Source organism: Macaca thibetana, chromosome 11 (assembly GCF_024542745.1).
Source record: "Macaca thibetana thibetana isolate TM-01 chromosome 11, ASM2454274v1, whole genome shotgun sequence".
In the NCBI taxonomy this organism is placed as follows: Eukaryota; Metazoa; Chordata; class Mammalia; order Primates; family Cercopithecidae; genus Macaca; species Macaca thibetana.
Genome location: NC_065588.1, coordinates 40,002,655 through 40,026,898, shown reverse-complemented (window position 1 = coordinate 40,026,898; position 24,244 = coordinate 40,002,655). Strand labels below are relative to the sequence as shown.

General features: G+C 40.3%; 1 protein-coding gene across 3 annotated transcripts in view; it reads right to left on the bottom strand.

Moving 5' to 3' along the window:
- The window catches only part of TMEM117 (transmembrane protein 117), a 563,388-nt gene extending 540,258 nt beyond the window's left edge, over window positions 1-23,130 (bottom strand). For 2 of the 3 annotated variants that reach the window (XM_050749383.1, XM_050749385.1), the window contains exons 1-2: window positions 22,984-23,130; window positions 14,323-14,627 (exon numbers count right to left, since the gene is read on the bottom strand). In XM_050749383.1, the coding sequence (XP_050605340.1) occupies window positions 14,323-14,599 (277 nt within the window). In that variant the 5' untranslated portion in view covers window positions 14,600-14,627; window positions 22,984-23,130. The remainder of the gene's footprint in view (window positions 1-14,322; window positions 14,628-22,983) is intronic. The other variant, XM_050749384.1, reaches the window with a different exon arrangement.
- Between the last annotated feature and the right edge of the window lie 1,114 nt (window positions 23,131-24,244).

Below are 24,244 nucleotides of genomic sequence, written 5' to 3'. Positions count from 1 at the left end.
GCTGGAGTTGCATGGTAAAGCTCAGGTTCAGACACAGGAAATGCAGAAAGTGATCAAACACAGAGATGTCTCTGGGATAGTCACCATTGTTAGAGGTGCTCAAAGATTGGCTAGAAATGTAACAAGGAAGCTCTCACCAATTCCATTCACTCTGAGATTCTATGATTCCCACAAACTCCTATTTCACTAGGAAGCTTTATTTGATGATTTATCTTGGGTATGACTTCTAGACCTCTTCAAAAGAGACTGTCCCTCCCACTCACACTGCAGTGTTAGCAATTATCATATTTGATAATTTTCCCTCCTAAAAGGCAGAGGCTCATGGCACCTGGTGCTTTCCCTTGCAAATGATAGATATTCAACACATTTGTCAATGATGATGTTGAAAAACAGCACAGTTCAAACAGGAATAAATTGAAAAGGACATAAAAAGCACTCTTCCCTGGGATACTAAAGAGTAAGTTCCAACTCACTCTCTCAGGTTTGTGTGTATTTGCTGGTTACTCTTAGCTAGTCTGTCCATTTCAATGGCCACATCCTCAAGGACACACAAAGTATCATAACAAGCATGGAGTAGCCTAAGAATATCTGGATTTCACTCCTCTAAAATTAAAGGGAAAAAGTATAGTCCATCCAAGAATGTTAGGTTACTGATGGCCACAAGGACTGGAAGCACTGTACTGAGTTTCTCCAGGATCCACAGCAATGATAGACTTTGTCCTAAAACTACAGAACTTCTTGTGGGGGCAACTAAATGACTTTCTTTAACTAAAAGAGAGAGCTGGTCAAGCAGGAGGCGGTGCCAGAAAAAGATGCCAGAACACAGGCAATGCAGAGCAAAACTGTAGGGAATGGCCTAGCACAATCCGGTCTTAAGGCAGACAAGGCACACCAGCTGCCAATTCGCCATCTGGGATGCCTGAAAAGGCGCCTGTCTGGGAATCAGGAGGCTTCAGTTTATGTTCCAATTTTACTGCTGGCTACTGTTATGACCTTGGAGGCAGGCAGATCAACCCTGTACATTTCTATTTACCCATCAACAATAACTCTGGGTCACAGCCAAGATAGGAATACAGATTAAAAACAATAGGACTGCTTGGACCACCTGTGATACTCAAAATCAGATATACAGTGTCAAGGCCACCACTGTAAAACAACTAAAGCCTGTCTTTGGAGAAGCCCCTTATTCCAGTCTGACCCTCTGCATATCCATCCCTAAATCTTCTAACAGCTTTTCTTTGACCCCACTTCTATCCAGAACCCTGAACAGCAACATAGTTACCATATCAGCACATTGGCCTACTTCCTCCCACCTGCCACCACTTATTTATCCTTTGGGTACAGATCTCTCAATGATGGGATTGTCAACATCCTTGTTAGTTCATCACACCTCTCAAGTAGCATAATATTTTAAACCCGGTGAAAATATCTTCAAGAAATGATTCTAGTTGTAGGAACTAGTAAAAGATAAAAGGAAACAAATCAGGGGAAAATTCTGGCAGCATCCTCTCAAATCACACTACTCACCCAGCCAGGACTGATTACCCGATTACTTGAAAAATAAGCAAACTAAGACCTCTACCAACATGGTTTTAAATGAATCAAGTAATCAAGCACTTTTCATTTTCAATTTTACGGTATGTTATTTAGCCAGCTGTCAAATTCCACCCTGGCTGGTTACATCTCACTAAGAGTGAAGTGGTTTCCCTCTGCACCATGTATGTATGAGTCTGCCTTCTCTAATTCCATGTGACAGCCCCCTTTGTGAGAAACTTCTACTATTACCTCCCATAGGTGGGAAATAAGAAAAGGACATGGAGGCAATGATTGGACCTGGTAAGAAAAGAGTCCCTTGGCCCCTGAATTACTCATTTGTATCAAGTACAATAAAAAAAGAAAAGAAAAAAAAAAAGTACCTAGAAAGCTACCCTGGTTCGTAATTGCTTAATTATAATGCTCTAACCTAAGTTAAAGTCCTTGAGGTATCCTTTTACAGTGTTTGTATCCTCTGTCCTAGGGGAACTAGAGCAGCCAGATGATTCTATCACACTGAAAGCTGCAGCTCATTGCCCTTTAGCGCTAATGGATGTGCAACTGACTGCAGTGCAAACTAATGAAAGCACCTAATAAGCAGGTGTGGGAGGAAATGGCCATGTACTTGGGACTTCCAGCCTCACCTTCCTTCACTGCTGTAGGAGAGAGAACATAACAGGAACATAAAGTAACAAGATTAGCTTTTTGAAAAGGGCTACAAAGTTCAGTAGCTGAAACACACCAAATCTCCCTCTGAAGAAGGGCCTACCTGGGGATTTTTTAAAACATCGAATATCGCCGGGCGCGGTGGCTCACGCCTGTAATCCCAGCACTTTGGGAGGCCGAGGCGGGCGGATCACAAGGTCAGGAGATCGAGACCACGGTGAAACCCCGTCTCTACTAAAAATACAAAAAATTAGCCGGGCACGGTTGTGGGCGCCTGTAGTCCCAGCTACTCGGGAGGCTGAGGCAGGAGAATGGCGTGAACCCGGGAGGCGGAGCTTGCAGTGAGCCGAGATCACGCCACTGCACTCCAGCCTGGGCGACAAAGCGAGACTCCGTCTCAAAAAAAAAAAAAAAAGAAAAAAAAAAAAAAAACATCGAATATCAATAATTTTCCAGTTTACGTTTCCTAATCTATCTCACGTCTTTTTAAGGAACTGTTTTTTTATTTTATTTTTTTTATGAGTGTTCATAGCAGTTTTATTTGTAATATAAAAAACTGGAATAAAAATAGAAATGTCTATCAACAGATATTATGGGTAAACAAATTTTGACATATTCACACAATACCAGTCAGAAACAAAAAGGAATGAAGTATTGATACATAAAACAGGAATGAATTTCAAAATTATGCTGAATGAAAGAAGCCAGACAAAAAAGAGTATATACTGTTATGTTTTCATTTATATAAAATTCTAGACAATGCAAACTAATTTATAGTTGACAGGAGTGGTTTGGAGAGGGAGGAGGAGGATTGTGATGGGATATGAGGGACTGTTTCATAGTGATAGACATGAGGAACTGCTTTTTTAAATTCCTTATGCCAGAAGGTCACTCCAAACTTTGAAATAACATTTTTCTCTAACTTAAATTCTGTTGGTCACTTTGGGCTCTAAAATTACTTACTCTGTGAAAAAGGACTGGTTGTTGACAATTCAAGCACCTAGAAGAAGTATTATTCCAGCACTCAGCGCAGACTGGTTGAGAATGAAGATGGTGACACAACATTAAATATTTGTCATGAGTATCAAATATAACATTTTGAGGGGGCAAAGCTTAAAACTATAGATATTCTAAATGGCATTTGGCTATATAGACAGTGTCTGTTCATATAATTTCCCCAAAAAAGTCCTTAGCACTCTGATAATACAATTCTTAAAATAATCAGTTGTTGACATTTGCCCTGAGTAGTCATAAATACAGTTTTAATATACTCTCAACGACCATGATAACTTGTTGGTTATTTATACTATTCAGTTATTCAGATCTCAAATTAACACAAAGGAAGTCAAACCATACCCATATCATTGTATTAAAATAATAGTTTTTTATTCCTAAATATCTAATTATTCATGTTTTGATATTCCTGTATCACCATGACTACCCTGACTATGCTTTTCAGAATCTTTGAATCTTTTCTATTTTGAAATGATAAAATCATATGTGCAGTTCAACATACCAAAAAAAAAATTCAAACTAAGCTTAAAGCTAAGAAAATAGAAGACAAATAGGCATTTCACTGTATTAAATTCATTATGACAAAATATTGTTGAGTTACTTGGTATTGTATGGGAGACATCCTTTTTGTTACAGTAAAATGAAATACACAAACTAGAATTTGTCGTCTCAAATCTCTGGATATATTGAGAATGCTTTGGTCCCCAGACTTCCTGTTTCAAACTAAAACAGACATAGGTACATAGAAAATAGCAAACCCCTTAATGATTTGCATAATATAAACATAAGAAAAGTACATCTTCAGCAAGTATTCATCTATTGTAGCCATTTAGTTATGAAATTATTCTCTTTTTTTAACTACAGCATTTTAAAAAATCATGATTTTTATGCAGCTGGCTATCTTGGGGTAAGCAAAGATGTATATATTTCATATATCAGGGAGGCTTATCAGGGAGGCTGAGGTAGGAGAATCACTTGAACCTGGTAGGCAGAGGTTGCAGTGAGCCAAGATCACACCATTGCACTCCAGCCTGAGCAACAAGAGTGAAACTCCATCTCAACAAAAAAAAAAAAAGAAAAAAAGAAACGCTTATCATAGTCAAGTACAGGTCCATAATTCAGTTTCCACAATTCCGAGATCCAAGAGACTCTGATTTTTGTAACTGATTTATTCGCAAAACCTGACCAAACCTGAATCCATTTAGTAGCAAAACCTAACTTGAACTTACTTGAGTCTGTCTATGGTCTTTATTTATCCAACTTAATGTAAATATGTATACATATATACAGAAATATTAGTATGTCTGATGATGGGGTATTTAGCAGGGTGACCTTAAATAAAGGCAAATGCTCTAAATTCTGAAACACATCTGCCCTCAGCGTTTTGGATAAGAAGTGGTAGGCCTGGGCCCGGAGCGGTGGCTCACACCTGTAATCCCAGCACTTTGGGACGCCGAGGCGGGTGGATCACCTGAGGTCAGGAGTTGGAGACCAGCCTGGCCAACATAGTGAAACCCCATCTCTACTGAAAATACAAAAATTAGTCAGGTGTGGTGGCACACGCCTGTAATCCCAGCTACTCAGGAGGCTGAGGCAGGAGAATCGCTTGAACCCGAGAGGTGGAGGTTACAATGAGCTGAGATCGTGCCACTGCACTCCAGCCTGGTGACAGAGCAAGGTTCAGAAAAAATAAATAAATAAATAAATAATAAAATAGTCTGCCTGCACTAGCTTAATAACACACACCTTTGCTGTTCTGTGAACTGTTCAAGGTAAATGGGCCATCACTTACGTGCTCATGACCTACAGCCATCACTTCCTTAACTCATTATCATCTTCTCTAACCGGATTCTCCTATGGACTTTTTTTTTTTTTTTCCGGTAGGATAATCAGTCCTCCAGTCTCCCAGCCTAATCTTCCTAGTTACCTTTCATTTCACTCTCACTCTTGCTTACTCATATCCCATCAGTTGTGGAAGTTTCACGTGGCCTCACGTACCCCCATCTGCTTGCCTTTGCTCCACCCCTTATTTTAGACTGGTCTGAACAAACTTAAGCCAGAATTATTGCAGGCAGCCCCTAAAATACCTTCTTACTTCCTTTTTACTCCCTGAATCTCTCCTTTTCCAATTCCCCTTAAATTCTGCTTCAAGATTAATCTTGTCACCATCTCACACATTATTCAAATATTTTCCTTGACTTAAAGACCATAATGGAAGAGATAAAGTCTAAAGATAGAAGACTGGCATTTAAAGACCAAAGAATTTTGGCCCAACCTACCTTTTCATTGCAACACCTCTTTCCTAACATAAATTGTTCTCAGTCAAAATGAGCACGAATTCTTCAGCTTTTCCCCCAACTCCAAAAAACAGCTGAGTTGTCTCCATCTTCGCTCACACTATCTACCCCAGGACCTGAAATCTGTAATGAATACCTTTCATCATATCTGACTATTTTAATCCCACTCACACTTGAGACTCAATTTAGGTCCCACATGGGCAACAAAGCTTTCTTTCCCTGTCCTGGCCCACTATGATCCTCTCTCCTAAATTCCCACAGCACTCACAGTCCATACTATTCATTTGATACTCGACACACATTTTCTTGTATCATCACAGTATTTGATTTTTGATGCATATGTATCCTGTCTTTTTAACCAGATTTTAAATTCCTTGAAATCAGAGACTATGTCTTATATTTTATGTATGAACAAATAAGTACCTTTCTATATCTTACAATAAAAAGGCAATACTGGGCCGGGTGTGGTGGCTCACGCCTGTAATCCCAGCACTTTGGGAGGCCAAGATGGGCAGATCACGAGGTCAGTAGATTGAGACCATCCTGGCCAATATGGTGATACCCTGTCTCTACTATAAATACAAAAACTAGCTGGGCATGGTAGCAGGCGCCTGTAATCCCAGCTACTCGGGAGGCTGAGGCAGGAGAACAGCTTGAACCTGGGAAGCAGAGGTTGCAGTGAGCCAAGATCGTGCCACTGGACTCCAGCCTGGCAACAGAGTAAGACACTTTAAAAAAAAAAAAAAAAAGGCAACACTGGCAAAGACAACATGTAAAGGATGAAGAAACATTAATTTACTTAATCAAATGTATTGAATGCTACTGTGCCAGGCATTGTTTTAGGCACTGAAGATTAAAAGGTAAGCAAGATCAACATAATCTCTCACTCACCAGTTTCGGGTATGGGTATAGCTGTGAAATCATACATTAATGAAACAATTTTACAAGCAAATACATGTTTGGAAAAGGAACTATGCAGTATTAACAGGCTTCGAATCGTTTTCAGATGCTACACCTACCACCTCATTCTGAGGTGGCCTGCCTTCCAATCACTCCAGTTCCAGCTAAGTAATACCTTCAATGAATACAAAGAACATCATTCTTGTTGAGAGACTGACAGCTCCTTATGGTGGAGGTCATCTGACAATGTGTTAAAAGGTCAGTGTTAAAAAGAAAATGGCAACTAATAAAGGATCTCTGCACATGTTGGAAAACAAAAGTAAAAGAGAGAAGATAAATAACAGGAAAGGAGTTTGTCTGAGAAATACATTATTACAGTCTTGACGTTCTAAAATCCATCCTCAGATAAAGCTATTCAATCAAAGTAACTTGAACCCTTATCACTTTGCCCTTCATAGAAATGTTTTCATGAAATAAAGCATCACAGACTTGCTTTCATGATTAAATTTTTTTGTTTGTTTGTTTTTGAGATGGAATCTCACTCCGTGCCAGGCTGGAGTGCAATGGCACAATCTCGGCTCACTGCAACCTCTGCCTCCTGGGTTCAAGCGATTCTCCTGCCTCAGCCTCCCAAGTAGCTGGGACTACGGGTGTGCGCCACCATGCCCAGCTAATTTTTGTATTCTTAGTAGAGACAGAGTTTCACCATGTTGGCCAGAATGGTCTCGATCTCTTGACCTCATAATCCACCCATCTCGGCCTCCCAAAAGTGCTGGGATTACAGGCATGAGCCACCGTGCCCAGCTGATTAAATGTTATACTCTACACTTTGATGAACGTTTGCTTTAAGACACAAGAATATGAAATCCATTTCTGCATTTGCCACTTCACCATTCAACATCTCCAAGCACAAGACAAAAGAAAAGCTTTACCAAAATCTATGACAAGGAAGTTCTACAACTAGGTGCAAAGAAAAATACCTCTGTGGAGCTTACAATTTTCATCACTGCTGATAACCACAGTGATGTAGTTTCCCCTTGTGCCCAGCTCTGAGGAAGCTCAAAATCAAGTAAGGTTTTGAAATTCATGAAATCAAAACAAATTTGTTTCTGCCTTTTCTGTGGTCCTGATTTTCTACTTCTACTGTATTATGCATATATGTTGTAAATAATTTAAATTCCTTTTTGCAATAAAAATTATTTCTTGAATAAGCTCAAGAAATTAAATTCTCCTTGTAGATAGGTCCTAATTGTCAGCATAATAATTTTGGATCTCTCTATTCATGGATATCTCTAAAGTATAATCCCCTAAAAAGCTAGGATGCATTATTAAAACACATTAAAAAAAAAAAATTGGAATCATCCAAGCAAATGAAAGAGAGAGGTACTGGAAGAGTATAAACTGACATTCCAATGGAACCTAACTTTTATAAATCCTCATATAATACCTAAAGATTCTGTTTTAAACTAACAAAAATTATAAACTTATCAATTCTGATTTCAGAATTGCTCCTGAATTATGTTACTACCTAAAGAGTAACAAAAACCTAATATTTATGTCTCACAGAAAAATTAAATTTATAACCAATGAAGTATATTAAATCATGTGCTCACAGAATAATTTGCTCTTTCTCACACATCCCTTAAATTGGGAATACTTATTGTTCTTCTGGATTCTACTAAGAAGAGACTTCCTATAACAAAATAAATGAAGGAAGACTTACAAGTTGATTAAAAGAAAGGGATAGTGGCATTCTATATAATATTTGTATTTGGCATTTTATTAGAGAATTATATTAAAAAGCTGTTGAGTTGATTTCAAGAAATGATTCTAATCATTTTTGTAAGCCATTCCAATATTTCTGTAACAAAAATTTCTGTGCTTGTCATTAGCAATCCCACCCCTTCCAACATACATACAACATCATCCTCATCATCATCATCACCTATCAGAAGCTTGCATGTACAAATTGTTAAATATGTCCTTTTAAAAATGAATTATGAATAAATGCTAATTATTTGAGAACCAGGGCAGAAACATTTGTCATATACCAAGCCAATAAGAACATCTATGTTTGCATTAAATTTTTAATTCTTTTCCATATCATTGCATGGTTGTGACTCTTTGGTACAAGTAGTCACAAGTGGGAGCTGAAGAGAAGACAACTGAAGTCTTACAGGAGGGAGTCAGAGAAAGTGCCACAGAGGAGATAATGCTGGAACTGAGATTTGAAGGAAAATGGAAAACTTGCCAAGGTGACAAAGCAGAGAGGAGCATAACGGGCATGGAAGAGTACATAGGCAAAAAACACTGGGACATGAGATAACATGGCAAGTTTGAGAACCAGCAAATATTTCCCTGCAATATGTGGAATGTGAAAAATCAGGTTTGGAGTGAGGAAGGAGTAGATCATAAACAGCTTCGAGTATCAATCAAAGGAGTTTAGATTGTATTCTGTTGGTGGTTCTGCAGGTCAAAGTAACTCCATCTTAAATGCTAATCCATCATGTTGACTTCTGATCAACCCTAGTTCTGGGAAGGCCTCTAAGATTTTTACTTACCATGAATCCTTCCCTTAAGCAAATTCTCTGTGGTGTATAAGCCCTGGGTCTGGAGAATAACAGGGCAAGGATACGTCACCTCACAGGTACCGAGATATGGCTTCTGTTAATAAGTCCCTATTAAGTGTTGTTTCCTGTGAAAATGGATATGCCAGCCTCTTTCTTCAGCCTCTCAGCTTCCTCAGTCTTTGGGGATAGGTTTGCAAAGACCTACTCACCACAGAAGAGTGACAGAAGCCATTTAGCAATATGGAAAAAATAATTCCACTAGCAAAATCCATAATGAACAAGAGGAGCAGATAACCATTAGGAGGAAATGATTAATAGTTCATGAAGTAAGGAAGAATCAATTGCCATGAGCAGAGACAGAAGAAGAAGACAAGTTCAAAGTTTATTATGAAATTTGATCAGAGAATGAGAGGGGACAAGTTTGGAGTTCATCAGGAAATTAAATCAAGAGTCCTCACCATTTACAGAAGGTTATGATTCCTTCTCTAATATTCCATAAAATTTCATAGGTTTTTTAGTAAGAGAAAAAGGAGAAGGAAATTGCCAAATAGAAGAAATCAAGCTGAGTACATCATATAATCTTTCCTACTGTAAGTAAAAAAAAAAAAAAAATACAACTCACTTCCATTATTTTAAAATAATTTGTACTCAATAAACCACTTGAAATCAAAAGTGCTTTTTCAGGGCTGATTACTTATATCACCAGGAGAATTAAAATGTAAGCCATAACTGAAATGTGATTTTAGTATAAGAGATAAAAGTTTGCAACAGAATAATTTAACAAAATGTAGTGATTACAAAACCAAATGTCCTGTTTATAATTCACACCATTAGCTTAATGGTGTGATTCTCAATCTTCAATACAGGCAGATGACTTTTCTCCAAACTAGATATTTTGGTCTAAATTTGCCTTAGCTTCCTACGCTGAGAAAATTTTCTCGAATGGAATCCAAAGACATCCAGCCATTGCTTGTAACAGGTATCTTTTGTTTTGTCTCCCCAGCACTCTCTATCCATTTTTGGAAAATGACCCACTTCCATTCACTATCCACCTTTATCCTCTTCTATCCATATAATTACTATGCAGGACATGATGCTTGTTTAATGTTTGGTGGATGATCCAACTAACATTGAGTTCCTAAATATTCTCTGTGTCAATGACCCATCTCTCCACTCTACTTTAGGACTCACTCTCTAAAGACCACACCCTACTTGGGAATCACTACTGAAGAATGGTTTACTTCTGTTACAACATGTCATGTGACCACACCCACCAATTCTTTCCTTTTTCTTACTCCCATCTCACCTGTTGAGCCTCATCCAAATCTTCAGGCCCCTGCCCACTCCTCCCAGAATGTTATGGGAAGTCAGGGACCCTGAACAGAGGAACCGGTTGGAGCCGTGGCAGAGGAACATAAATTGTTTTTCATCTTAATATGGACATTTATCATTTCTCAAATAATACTTTTATAATTTCTTATGCCTGTCTTTACTTTAATCTCTTAATCCTGTTATCTTTGTAAGCTGAGGATATACGTCACCTCAGGACCACTGTGATAATTGTGTTAACTGCACAAATTGATTGTAAAACATGTGTGTTTGAACAATATGAAATCAGTGCACCTTGAAAAAGAACAGAATAATAGCAATTTTTATGGAACAAGGGAAGACAACCATAAGGTCTGACTGCCTGCAGGGTTGGCAAAAAGAGCCATATTTTCTTCTTGCAGAGAGTCTATAAATGGATGTGCAAGTAAGAAACATATCGCTCAATTATTTTCCTAGCAAGGAATATTAATATTAATACCCTGGGAAAATAATGCGTTCCCGGGGGAAGGTCTATAAATGGACGCTCTGGGAATGTCTGTCTTGTGCAGTTGAAATAAGGACTGAGATAAACCCTGGTCTCCTGCAGAAACCTCAGGCTTACTAGGGTTGGGAAAAGTCAACCCTGGTAAATTTGTGGTCAGACCAGTTCTCTGCTCTTGAACCCTGTTTTCTGTTAAGATGTTTATCAAGACAATGCACTGCTGAACATAGACCCTTATCAGTGGTTCTGTTTTTGCCCTTTGCCCTGTGATCTTTGTTGGACCTTTATCAGTGGTTCTGCTTTTGCCCTTTGCCATGTGATCTTTGTTAGGCCCTTATCAGTGGTTCTGCTTTTCGTTCTTTGAAGCACGTGATCTTTGTACCTACTATCTGTTCTTACACCCCCTCCCCTTTTGAAACCCTTAATAAAAACTTGCTGGTCTGAGACTCAGGTGGGCATCACAGTCCTACCAATATGTGATGTCACCCCTGGCATCCCAACTGTAAAATTCCTCTCTTTATACTGTCTCTCTTTATTTCTCAGCAGGCCAACACTTATGGAAAATAGAAAGAACCTACTTTAAAATATTGGGGGCGGGTTCCCCCAGTACCAGACCATCATCTCCCTCACCTGTTTTCCACGTCCAACCACAATCCCCTATCAGTCAAATGAATAATGCTTTTCCTGTAACTCTCCATTTATTTTCCATCCTTTGTTTCCAATACAGCAAGCCTGATCAGTCTCCACCCAGATGAATCACGCTCAAATTCTCTTCTGGATGACTGAACTCTCAAAAAGAACACTGCTCAACAATCCAGACTGGTATCATTCAAATTTATAGTGGCTAACAACCCTCATGATCATCAGCAACCCTTTCATTTGTTCTGAGTCAGTTCACTTCCCAACTCCCTAGGGCCACTGTTCCAAACCTTAACCACTTCCTTAAACCGCTTGCATCATCAAGCCCCTCCATCTTTATCGTCAGATCTTCTTTTTCACAGTAAAACAGAGGTTAGCAGATTAAAGAGATATCAGGTTATCAGCTTTAATAGACAGAAGAATATTCACCTTCCTGTTCGTCCACCTCAAACATACCTAATGGAGTACCAATCTTTATCTCACTCATGCCTATATTTGAGAAACCAGGGTCTCCCCTCTTTTCCTCTCCAAGCCACCATTTCTACCTGTGTCTTAAGTCTGAGACCACAGAAACCTTCAGAGATGTTGTCTTTCTTCTATATCTTTTTACCTCCACTTTAGCTCCTTCTCCCACGAATATAAGCAGGTCAATTAATCTTATCCCCCAAATAAAACTATCTGCCCCACCAACAACAACAAAATGTTCCCTTGGCCCTTCTTCCATTTTTAGCACTTCTCCATTTCTTTCTTCTAGTTTCTCACCAAATGTCTAGAAACTATGTGCATCTATACATATGTGTGCCTTTTATACATATAAGCACAGACAATAAATATAAAATATGCGCATTTTATATATTTATATAATAGAAACATGGCAATAGTGTAAGGAATAAACAGAAAAATATATATATATAATCCTATGTGTATGTGTGTGTATGGATATTTATTTATTTATTTCTTAAAACATTGCCATGGTTTCTAATCCAACCTCTAGACCAAAAATACCTTCAGTAAGTCACCTATTTATCTTATCACTGCTAAGTCCAAAGCTCTATCTAAATTTTCTTCCTAATTGACCCAACTACAGCATTCAAAACTACTTTATTTTCCCCCATTGCATACAGAGTGTACATTTATTTGTTTAGTCTTTCTCTCTCCTGTAGGAACTAAGTTTTTATGAGGGCAAAGACCTTGCCGGCTTGATTCACTGTCTAGAATTGTGTCTGGCATGTTATAAGCGATGAACATTTATTGAATAAATATCACCTACCTCTAGGCAAAAATCGGTTAGTTCAGAGGTGGGAACCACACCCTGAGACAACTTCACACTCTCCACTGAGAGTTTAAACTTGAGACTAGGAAAGTCAACCCAGTCTCTTTAGGTAATAAAAATTCACCTTCAGTGTAAAAGGAGAATAAAGCAGATAATATAGAGAAAGTGAGACAAATAGCATCCTAACAGATTTCAAGCCCTTGGTTTCATTTATCCCAATGTCCCAATGTCCCTGTCACTTCATTCTATCCTTGGTCTCTGAAATATCCTAACATCCTTATAGTAAGTTACCTTTTTAACTTAAACTAATTTAGTCTCTTCTTCTGTCATTATCAAGAGATTCCTTACTAATATACTATTCTTTGGTTGGATAGGTTCAAAAATAAACATCCTAAAGCCAATGTTCAAAAAAAAAAGAGAGAGAGAGAGTAAAAGTTTACAGTTCCAACTCCCTGAATGAACAATATGTGTAAAATATATTTAACGAAAATGTGGTGTGATATGGAGTCATTTTCTTTATGATTTATAAACTCTCTGCCACACTTAGGTACTATTTACGGGGGGGAGCTATTTTCTTGTTCGTATCTTCTCTAAAAAAGATTACGTATATATCACCATGGAATACTATGCAGTCATAAAAAAGGATGAGTTCATGTCCTTCACAGGGACATGGAAGCAGCTGGAAACGATCATTCTGAGCAAACTATCACAAGGACAGAAAACCAAACACCATATGTTCTCACTCATAGGTGGGAACTGAACAATGAGAACACTCGGACATATGGCGGGGAACATCACACCCCAGGGCCTGTCATGGGGTTGGGGACAGGGAGATGCACAGCATTAGGAGAAATACCTAATGTAAATGTTGAGTCAATGGGTGCAACAAACCAACATGGCACATGTATACCTATATAACAAATTTGCACGTTGTGCACCTGTACCCTAGAACTTAAAAGTATAATTTAAAAAAATTTAAAATTTTTAAACAAGTTTTCAAAAAAAAAGATTATGTATATATTCATTTTATTCCTAATGCTTTTTTTTTTTTTTTTTTTGAGATGGAGTCTCGCTCTGTCACCCAGGCTGCAGTGCAGTGGTGCAATCTTGGCTCACTGCAACCTACGCCTCCCACGTTCAAGCGATCCTCCTACCTCAGCCTCTCAAGTAGCTTGGATTACAAACATGCACCACCACACCGGGCTAATTTTTGTATTTTTAGTAGAGATGAGGTTTCACCATGTTGCCCAGGCTGATCTCGAACTTCTGACCTCAAGTGATCCGCCCACCTCGGCCACCCAAATTGGTGGGATTACCAGCGTGAGCCACCACACCTCCCCGAATGCTATTTTTTTGAAATGAAGTTTGGTACTAATTTTACCTCATGCTAATTTTCCTTAGACAGTAGGAAAAGTAAACCATTAACAGAGAGTAGTTGAAAAGTAAACCATTAACCGAGAGTAGTTGAAGAACCCAGTTACAACCACGCATAACAACTTTAAGGCAGGAGGACAAACTAAAATGTCTCCTACATTGGCATTTAGAAACAGTAAAGTTGTATCTTGGAAAATATAAATTAAATAATGAGCAATACTACATTTCATGGGTCATGGTACTTACCAAACAAACGCTGATGGAACAGAAATTTGCCAGCTATTAGTCCTGTGAGAATGGCAAGTAGCCATAGAAGCACCTTCAAAATCCTCCAGCCAACTCCTCTAGGGTATTTATTTGTAACAAATGAAAAACAGTTTCCAACAACAATAACATTGGCTTCTGTTTGGCTATGAGAAACCGGGTCCTCCGCAAATATTAAGAAGTTAAAGAAGATCACCAAGTAAGCCACAATCATGCGAGACCAGGGATGCTGGAAATAATAACGAAAGTCTTTACCCATTCTTCAAAACTCCCAGTTCGTAGTTTACCTGTATAAGAAAAGATAGATAGGGTTAGAGCAAGAAAACAAGTAGTCTCTTCCTTCTTTTTATCAGTTCAGGTTTATAAGAGTTCCATAAAAAGTTATTTGGAAAAGATGATACCTGTTCCTACTTATGGCTCCAAGACAAGTCTGAGAATGAGGAAAGCAAATATTGCCCCTTCCCTAACACCTAATCATACCTCTGATCATTTGGAGACTTGGGAAAGAAAAACAATGGAAGAGTAAGGGGAGAGGAGGGGATGTGAGAGGGCAGAACACTGTCCAAAATTGGGATGGTGACCAAGATGACATGTAGAGGTCCTCCCAGGGGGAAACGCAGAGGTGGCACAACCACGGCTCATTGCAGCCTCCACCTCCTGGGCTCAAGCGATCCTCCCACCTCAGCCTCTCCAGTAGCTGTGACCACACGCATGTGCCACCACACCTGGTTAACTTTTGTATTTTCTGTAGAGACAGGGTTTCCTCATGTTGGTCTTGAACTTCTGGGCTCAAATGATCTGCCCACCTAAAGTTCCCAAAGTGCTGGGACTACAGGTGTGAGCCACCATACTTGGCCTCCTGTTTTTGATTATTACAAAATCAAAACGATATAGAGGTAAAATGAGCATATATTAATGAAAGTTAAACAATATTCTCTCCTCTGTCCAAATCCCTCTCCTCAGAATTATGACTGCTTACGAATTTGCTGTAATTACTTTCAGATCTTCTTCTAAACACTGACAAATGTATATACATGAATAAACTTTTATTAAAATGTTCACAGTCTAGTTATCAAATAATTTCAATAGAGAGTAAGTTCCATGAAATAGCTAAGTCTACGGAAGAGTAGTAGCCCACAGAAAGGACTGGGCAATCCTTTGCATTGGGTGAATGAGAAGAGGAAGATTTCACAAAAGATATCACCAAGTTTAAGGTTGGAGGATTAGCATAATTTTTTTTTTAGTGAAGAAGGGACGGATAGAAGGCAAGCCACTCTAGGCAGTGGCTACGGCACATCCAAAGGCACAGGGCACTGCAAAATATGTAATATGCCTACAGTAGTGGGTCCTAACCTGAATATGTGCACTGGAAGTACATAGCCATCTTAAAATGAAAATGTTCAGGCCCACCTCCAAAGTCTTGCTCAGCTCCTCCCTCTTCCCTCTTTGGGAACCAGCCTGCCCATAAAGAACACAAGCTGTAACTTCCACATGAAGAGATCTGTCTGGGTCCACCAGGGCTTGTAAGTGGATGATTATGTCTATGTAGTTCTGGTGTTTGGTGTTCGTGAGCCCATTTGGCTCTCAGACTAAACTGTGTCTGTTTTTCAGCAACAACACTGATTAAATCTTAGATATCAAAAATAATACAGACAAAAATTTGACTGCCATCTGCCAATTCATTTTTCTTCTCTCCCAATTTGTTTAGAATTCAGAAAGCGAAGAGGGAGAAGGGGGTCATTTACAAAGTCTACAGCAGTTTACATGCCAGGCTCTGTGCTGGATGTCTGCATGTATCATTGTGTCATTTTTGTCATAACAACCCCCTGAAATACTGTTATTATCATTCCTGCCACTTCATTTTACAGGGTGGAAATTGGGGCAGACACAGATTTTCTGACTTGCCCAAAGTCACCTAGCAGGAGACCTCTGATCTGAGCCTCTGAGGCCGACCCCAGGTGCTGATCACCATTCTCTGCAGACAGCCAGATCAACTCCTTGCACTTTCCTTGCCTAGAGAACAGGCCTAGGTCCCAGTCCCAGGGATGCCATCCCTTGAATGTCTTCTGGAGACATGTTCTCCTCCAGACACAAATATAATAACTCTGTAATATCTACTTCTAACGCATTAAAAAAATTTGTGTGTGTGTGGGCGTGTGTGTGTGTGTGAGAAGGAATCCTTTATAAACTCTGAACACTTGGTGGGGGGAGTATCCATTGATAAATACTCTCACTTTATACATGACTGAAATCATAAAGACCATGCCACATGCCTGAAGTAAGTCAACGGAAGATCTGAGAGTCTCCAAGGCTCCCAAGTCCCAATCCAATATTCTGGGCTGATGAATGCCAATTCAACCCACAATCTTAGTTAATGAGGACTTGTCATGACTATTTTACAAAAGCAATATAAACATGCAAAAGGATTGGCAATAGAATTCAGCCAAGCAAACAGTCACTGTGCCTTGGATTCATAAGCCTTCTAAGCAATTTTAAGTCACTTGTTATCTCTGTGAACACTCTGAAATCTATCCCCAGGGGCTGTAGCTTGGATCGCCTAGGAATGGTGACTATCTCAAGAGTCTTGTTTTTGTTTTTGTATTTTTCAATATGAGGCTCATCACCTGCTATAGCAGCAGAAACTTAAACGTGTGACTCTCACACCAAAGACAGCAGAGCAAGTAGTGAAGAACAAAAATGAATTTTTACGCGTTTTCATGATATTTAATGTGTAAGAATGCCAGAATAGGTTGGTTTGCAACTCAATTTCACACAATACTTTTGGAAGTGTCCAAAGACCACCATTACAAGAAAAATTCATCACTGGTCACCAGTGAGTCATAAAAAAGAAATAGTTCCCATATGCCCATCAGAACTAGAAAGGAGTATTATTTAAGAAGCTGTTATTACAAGTTGCTGTCACTGCTTTTGCCAGTGAAGAATTCTACCACCACCTCCCTTCCCATCATGAACACACACAATTAGGGCAGTAGGAGTTAGAAATACTACTGAAATACCATCATTGTCATTCCTATCACTTCATTTTACAGAGAGGAAATTGAGGCTCACATGGACTTTGTAACTGGTCCAAAGTCACCTCTCAGAAGAGCTGTGATCTGAGCCTCTGAGGCTGACTCCGGGGCCTTATCACCATTTCCTGCAGACGGCCAGATCAACTCCAATACATACACTCTTGATTCTTTTTTTAAATACATGCATTTTGGAGGCTAGCACATACTTATTTTCTTGTTTTTAACTTGAGAATCTTGCTTCGTGGGCTATGTGATGTCCACATGCTCAAGTTAAATTAGAACATTCAAAAAATTTCAGAGACAGCTGTTTCTCTCCAGCATTTATATTATTTAGGGAAAGAGAACTATAGCATTGACCAATACTCCTGCACTAGTACATGATTTTATTTAATTACCGCGGTAATGCCATGAATGCTACTATCACTGCCACATTACAGGAAAGAAAACAAAGGCTCAGAGCAGTTGCTGCCTGTTTAATTTACATAGCAAGTGGAAACATCAGGGTTTGAATCCAGACCTATACCTAGCCCTTAATCTTTCTAATATACCAAAAAGCTGGAAGTGTTTCTTCCAGTAAGGTATTTCCCATCACAGTTACAGCTTATTCTGTATTTCCACTAACAGTTTCAACTAGCAGAACAAAATAGGACCCCATTATTGATCATTTAAGCTGGCTGGAATTTATTCTTGCCTCATAATTCTGAAGTTGAAGTGATATCTTCTAGAGGGTCCCAAATTTCAAACCCTTACATAATAATTTGAATTAAACCTCTGCTTATCCTCACTTCATGACTTCGTACACAGGCTGCAAATGTTTGCCTAGTCATCTCAGCCCTACTTTCTTGTTCCTTAGGTACCCCAACATTATCCAGAGAACCAAAGCTGTTTTCACCTCTGTAGTGCACATAAAACATCTTTACAATCAGTATGATCATTTGATGTATCTACTGTTAATTTAAATGCGGGCTTGAGGCTGTTCAAATGGACTATGTTATACAGGGCACATAGTCTGCAAAACCTTTCCATTTTTAAATTCATTTCTATAACCACAGATGATAATGAGCTTTTATCTTAGCTTCTGGCTCATTATAGTGAAATTATCTGTGTATGTGTTTGTCTCCCTCACTTGATCATAAGCTCCTCAGAGAAGTGGCTGTTTACTGCCAGGGCACAGCACAATACTGGGCTCATATTGGGTGATCAGTAGGTATCTATTGGATGAGCTGAGTGGTACACTCACAAAGAGAAGCTCTCTCATTATTTAGGTGAGATGAGAAGAGGGTGGAGCAATCTGCCATTCAACTTCCGCTAAGGCAAACAAAGCGAAGAGGAGCAGTGGAGACCAAGGACTACATTGATGACCTGGCCAGTAACAATACTAATGCACCCCCACTCAACTCCCTCTCATTTCAGCACGAGGTGTTAAATTAATATTTCTAAGGCTAACATTTATTGAGCACATACTATATACCAGACACTATGCTGATGAGCTTTACCAGCATCTCTTAAATTTCATAGCAAACCAATGAAGAAAATATTATTGTCCCCATTTCACAAATATTGAAACTGAGACTTAGAGTTCAGTACCTTGTAAAAAAAATAACAAAATTAATTTATATCAGAGCCACAATTTAAACCCAAGCCACCTGGCTTCAACACTCCATGCAATGCCTCCCACACACAAGGACACAAATTCTAAAATCTTACCCTTTACATTAGTTGAAAGTTTCTGATAATAAAGCCATCTGATATAAAAAAGAAAAATTCACAGTACTTCTATTTTGTGCAAAGGCACAGAAGAAACTGCCTGGGACTGATGTAGAGATGTATAGTAGTTGTGTGTGGCTAGAACACTGGGTGCTTGGCATTATCCTGTGAGAGTTAAGGATAATTTGCAGCCAATCCAACAAAGATTATCCAAAAGTGTTGGTCTGTATTTTACTGAAAATAGAGAATTATCAAAGGTTTCAGAGCAGAAGACACAATCATGCATATAAAAGTGATGATGTACAGATTTGTTAACTCCATAACAACATTCATTCATTCATTTGTTCAATATTTACCACTTGCCTATTTTTTGCCAGGCACAGGCCTATGTGCTAGGGTAACTAACAGACAAAGACCTGTTGCTTGCATCTGATAGTTTCTTTGAGGGAAACAGATATTAAACAAATAAAAATTAAACACAGTATTCAAGAAAGTTCACAGAGAAAATTAAAGCAAGGAAAAGTTAACAGGGAGTGTCAGGTGTGAGGGAAGTTGAAGACCTCATTATAAGGTGACATCAGAAGACAGGCACGAAAGAAGGGAGAGAAGTCAGCAGCTATCTGGGGAAAGGGTGATCCAGATAGAGGGAACAAGATAGAGGGAACAAAAGTTGGAAAGGCTATTGTTGGGTGCAGGTTTACAGCAAATTAAGGATCTTCAAGGAGGGCATTATGACTGGATGGGGAGCAGGTGCAGGGGAGTACGAAAGAGATGAGGTACAGGAGGTAGCATCTGATCATGAGCAGGCCCTGAAGCCCTCCTATGTGGGCTTTCACCCTGAGTGGGATAGGAAGCAGAGGAGAGACACAATCTGACTTATATGTCAGAAGGGCCTGTCTGTTTCCTGATTGAAAATATTTTGTAAGAAAGGAGGGCAAGGAACAGAAGCAGGGAAGCTACTGACGAAGCCGTTGCCAAAGAGATGCAGCAACTTGGACCAAGCAGAGAGAAATTAAGGCAGTTTAAACAACTCTGGTTCTGGACACATCAAAAATAACTACTAAGATTTACTAATACATTGGATGTAGACATGATCTAGGCAAAATCCAGAATGGAACTACCATTTCCTGAGATGGAAAATGCATTTCCTGAGATGAAGAGGGTTGCAGTAGATGTAGATAGCACTTGTAATTAACACTTTTTAGTGCTTTTAGGGGTTGGGCTCTTGGAAAGCACTTTCCACGTATTTTCTAATTATTCCTGATACCAGCCATTTGGATTTACCAGTGAAGAAACAGAAATTCAGAGAGGTTATGATCTGTCCAGGATCATAAAGCTACCAGCTGACAGAAACAGGTATGACTACCTCTATATAACCCCAAAGTTATTACTCTTAGTTACCATTGTGTGAAGTATAAAATACAGAATAAAATTTCAATGGGAACGAAGTAAGAGTTAAGTACTAAGTGATGACTTGCACCTAGTAGGCCTTCAATACATATTTGCTGATGGATGAATAAATGAATAAACAGATGTATGGATAACAGAAAACAGACCAGCCTGGGTGAGGGAAAAAAAAAAAAAAAAAAAACTAGAAGACTCCATTCCAGAGAGAGTACACTCTGGATAATACACATCCAAATCTGCAAAAGGAGAAATGGCAGAAAGGTGAAAAACCAAATATATAGAATGTCCTCAAAGAGCTACAAACTTTCGAAAGCAATCTCAGGCGGCACAACATCATTTCTGTTTTTGTCTATTGGTGGTATGGGGATGTGGGGGTGGGGAGAGGCAGAGCCCACAAGGAGTATGAAAAGTCTTATACTTACTTTCCAACCTACCTGGTCTCACACACACATATGTACACACGCACACAGACCAGTCCTGAGGTAATGACAGGTCTTAGTATATTATTTTCAATTGTTAGATAAAAAGGCAAGAAAAGATTATATATACCATTTTACATAATGCAAGTGCCTAATACAGGTTTTAAAAAAACACACAAATAGCAATAATAACAGAAATAAAGTTAGAACTTCTTACTTTTAGTCTAATACAAAAGATCACGGGGCTTTTAAATAAACAGCAACCTTTTAAGTCAATCAATAAAAGCACTATAAGTGGTTCTGATAGATTCCAGGATAGTATTTGTGGTACCTTAGCTAATTTAGAGGTTTACATCTATAAATCACTTCCTAGATTTTCTCTTCACATTGTTTCAACCTTTAAGTGATTTTTCTTCCCTTGTTCCTATCCTGCAGTCCTTGGGTAAACAAATTGCTTAATCAATGCAAGTTTTTAAAACAGCAACTCCAAAAGCAAAATAGGTCTACTGGTCCTCTGAACAGAGACAACTTTCCATTGAAATGGCAAAATACTTATGAGCCCTAGCACATTATAAAGTTAAAAAATAATCACTACTATATCCTTTAAAAATGTTTAGACCTCCTTTTCAGTGATTTGTTTGTAATAAAGAATTGCCAGCCGGGCGCAGTGGCTCACACCTGTAATCACCGCATTTGGGGAGGCCAAGGCGGGCCGATCACGAGGTCAGGAGTTCGAGACCAGGCTGACCAATATGGTGAAACCCCATCTCTACTAAAAATACAAATATTAGCCAGGCGTGGAGGTGTGCGCCTGTAATCCCAGCTACTCAGGAGGCTGAGGCAGGAGAATCCCTTGACTCGGGACGGCGAGGTTGCAGTGAGGTGAGATCACCGCACTGCACTCCAGCCTGGGCGACAGAGCCGGACTCCATGAAAGAAAGAAAAAGAAAGAGAAGAAATTGCCATGGCCATATTCCAAACACAATGCCAAAGAAAAAAACATTTAATTAATTAAATAGAATTCATGTAAAAAGTGTATTTTTTAAAGGCAGCTTAAAGAAGCATGGATAAAACTGACAAGAGCCAGTTTGTCATCACAGGGATGAGAGGGAGGGTGGAATAGGAGGGATAAATGCCTGAGACAAAATGTCAAAATCCATAATTACTTTTAAACTACGAAGACTGGGGGGATAAAAGAAAGTATATCCATGGTCAAATGTCAATACTTTACAACAAAAAAAATGAGGTTTACAGGGATTCAACTACTTTTATATTCAATAAATTGGAAGACCTCGTTTCTGAAGCCAAAACAAAAACCCTGTAGCTTCCTAGAAGTCTTTCCTTGGATTTCAGACCATACATCATTTATAATTAGGGGGCAATACATATCCTTATATTCAACATACTTTTCCTCATGTTTTTTTCCTTTTTGGTTCCTGATAAGCATGTGATGTTTACTCCCCTCTCTCTCTCACACACACACCCACACACACACACACTTCATTGTTTCACAGACGGTAGAATACACTTGTGGGCCTGTGGCATTTTCAAAAATAGGAATAAAAAAATAGTTTTATTTAGTCACGATGAAGTTAGCAAACACCCAAACACCCAAGTCTTTGGTTTTTTTCCCCAAGAACAACACCTACGAACGGCAACCTGTTAATTTAATTAAGAAAAATAGGGCTTTTACTCAGTCCCTAGGCTAGGAATCGCTGAAGCAAGGAAAGTTCAAGGTCTGCTCTCCCACCGTATCTCTGTACCCTGGAGCCGGGAGTTTGAGGGCTCCCACCAACAGCCTTTCGCCCGGGAGTCTCCACTGCCCTTAGCCAGAGGGCTGGCGCGTCCCCCTCCTTCCTTGACACTTCACCCTGCCTCTTTGGCTGCCATCCCCAGGAAGGCAGGAGCACAGGCGCCGGGGAATTCGGGGGCCGGGCCAGGGTTCCGCGGCTGCTTCCGCACTCGCGGGCAGGGACGAGGAGGCAGCCGGGCTGCGGGCGGCAGGGCCGGGAGGGCTCCGCTGCGGCCGGACCGAGCGGCTGGGGAGGCTCACCCAACGCCCGGGCCCACGTACTCACCCGAAGGGTCGCGCGGAGCGCGGGGCGACTACACACGGGAGTCGCGGTCAAGCACAGCCCTCGGCGCGCCGGCGGCCTCGCTGGGAAGCGCGGCGAGACGGGCCGGCGGCGTCGCTGCCGCTGCTGCTGTCACGAAGCTATAAATACCGGCTCGGCCCACACCCGCCGCCGCCTACGCCGGGCGCCCTCCGCGCCGGTGCTTCACCGCGCCGCGCTCCCGCCGCAAAGTCCGCGGCCGCGGGCCGGGCAACGCGAGCGCAAGGGCACCGGCGCCGCGCAGGTGACCGCGATCATGCCAGCTGTGTGCAACCTCTGCAGCTGGAGGCATGGCCTTTCCCAGCCCCCGCCCTCCCGCCCGCACCACGGGCTGACTCCAGCCCGCGGGCCGCGTGCGCCACGGGCCGAGCCTGCCCGGGCCGGCCCACCTCTGCAGCGCTGCAGCTGCAGGAGGGGGACGATTCAGGAACCTGGTGGGGGTTGGGGGGCGGCTGACAGAAAATCCACCATCCTGCAGGGAACCAATGAGGGTCCCACGGGAATGTCCTCGAAGAGCTACAAACTTTCGAAAGCAATCTCAGGTCACAAAACATGATTTCCGTTTTTGTCTGTTGGAAGTGTGGGGATGTGGGGGTGGGGAGAGGCAGAGCCCATGAGTAGTATGAGAAGTCTTCTACTTACTTTCCAACCTGCCTAGTCTCACACACACACTTGTGTACACATACATTCATACACAGAGATGCACAAATACACTCATGCATACATATGTATACACACATAAGCACAAGTACACACATGCATACACACATGTATACCTCAGCACACATACTCATGCACAATTTTTAAACTTTTTGCAGTCTGAGGCTCTCAGAAGGCTGTCATTCTATGGTACCTAAATGATACCGCTGCGGCATAGGGCAGGAAGACCCTTTGACTACATTTGACCAATTCCTGTCTTCCTGAGTGTAACCTCCTTTCCATCATATATGTGTGGCCTCTGTTTCCTTCCACACCTAATAGCAGCTGCTACCTCAGTTTACCAGTTGCTGAAAATGTGTTAACAGCTGCTATCCAGCATGCTAATATTTCTTGGTAATGGAAGTTATCACTAGTGTATATAATCAAATGGAAAATAGGATAATTTCTATATGCCCATATTAGCAAACTTATAAAGGAAGAGGTAGGCCTTCTCCTGGACTGGTAGCCTGATTCAGGAATGGGTTGGATGGCAAGAGGGAGAACTGAGGTGTCAGCAGATTTTAAG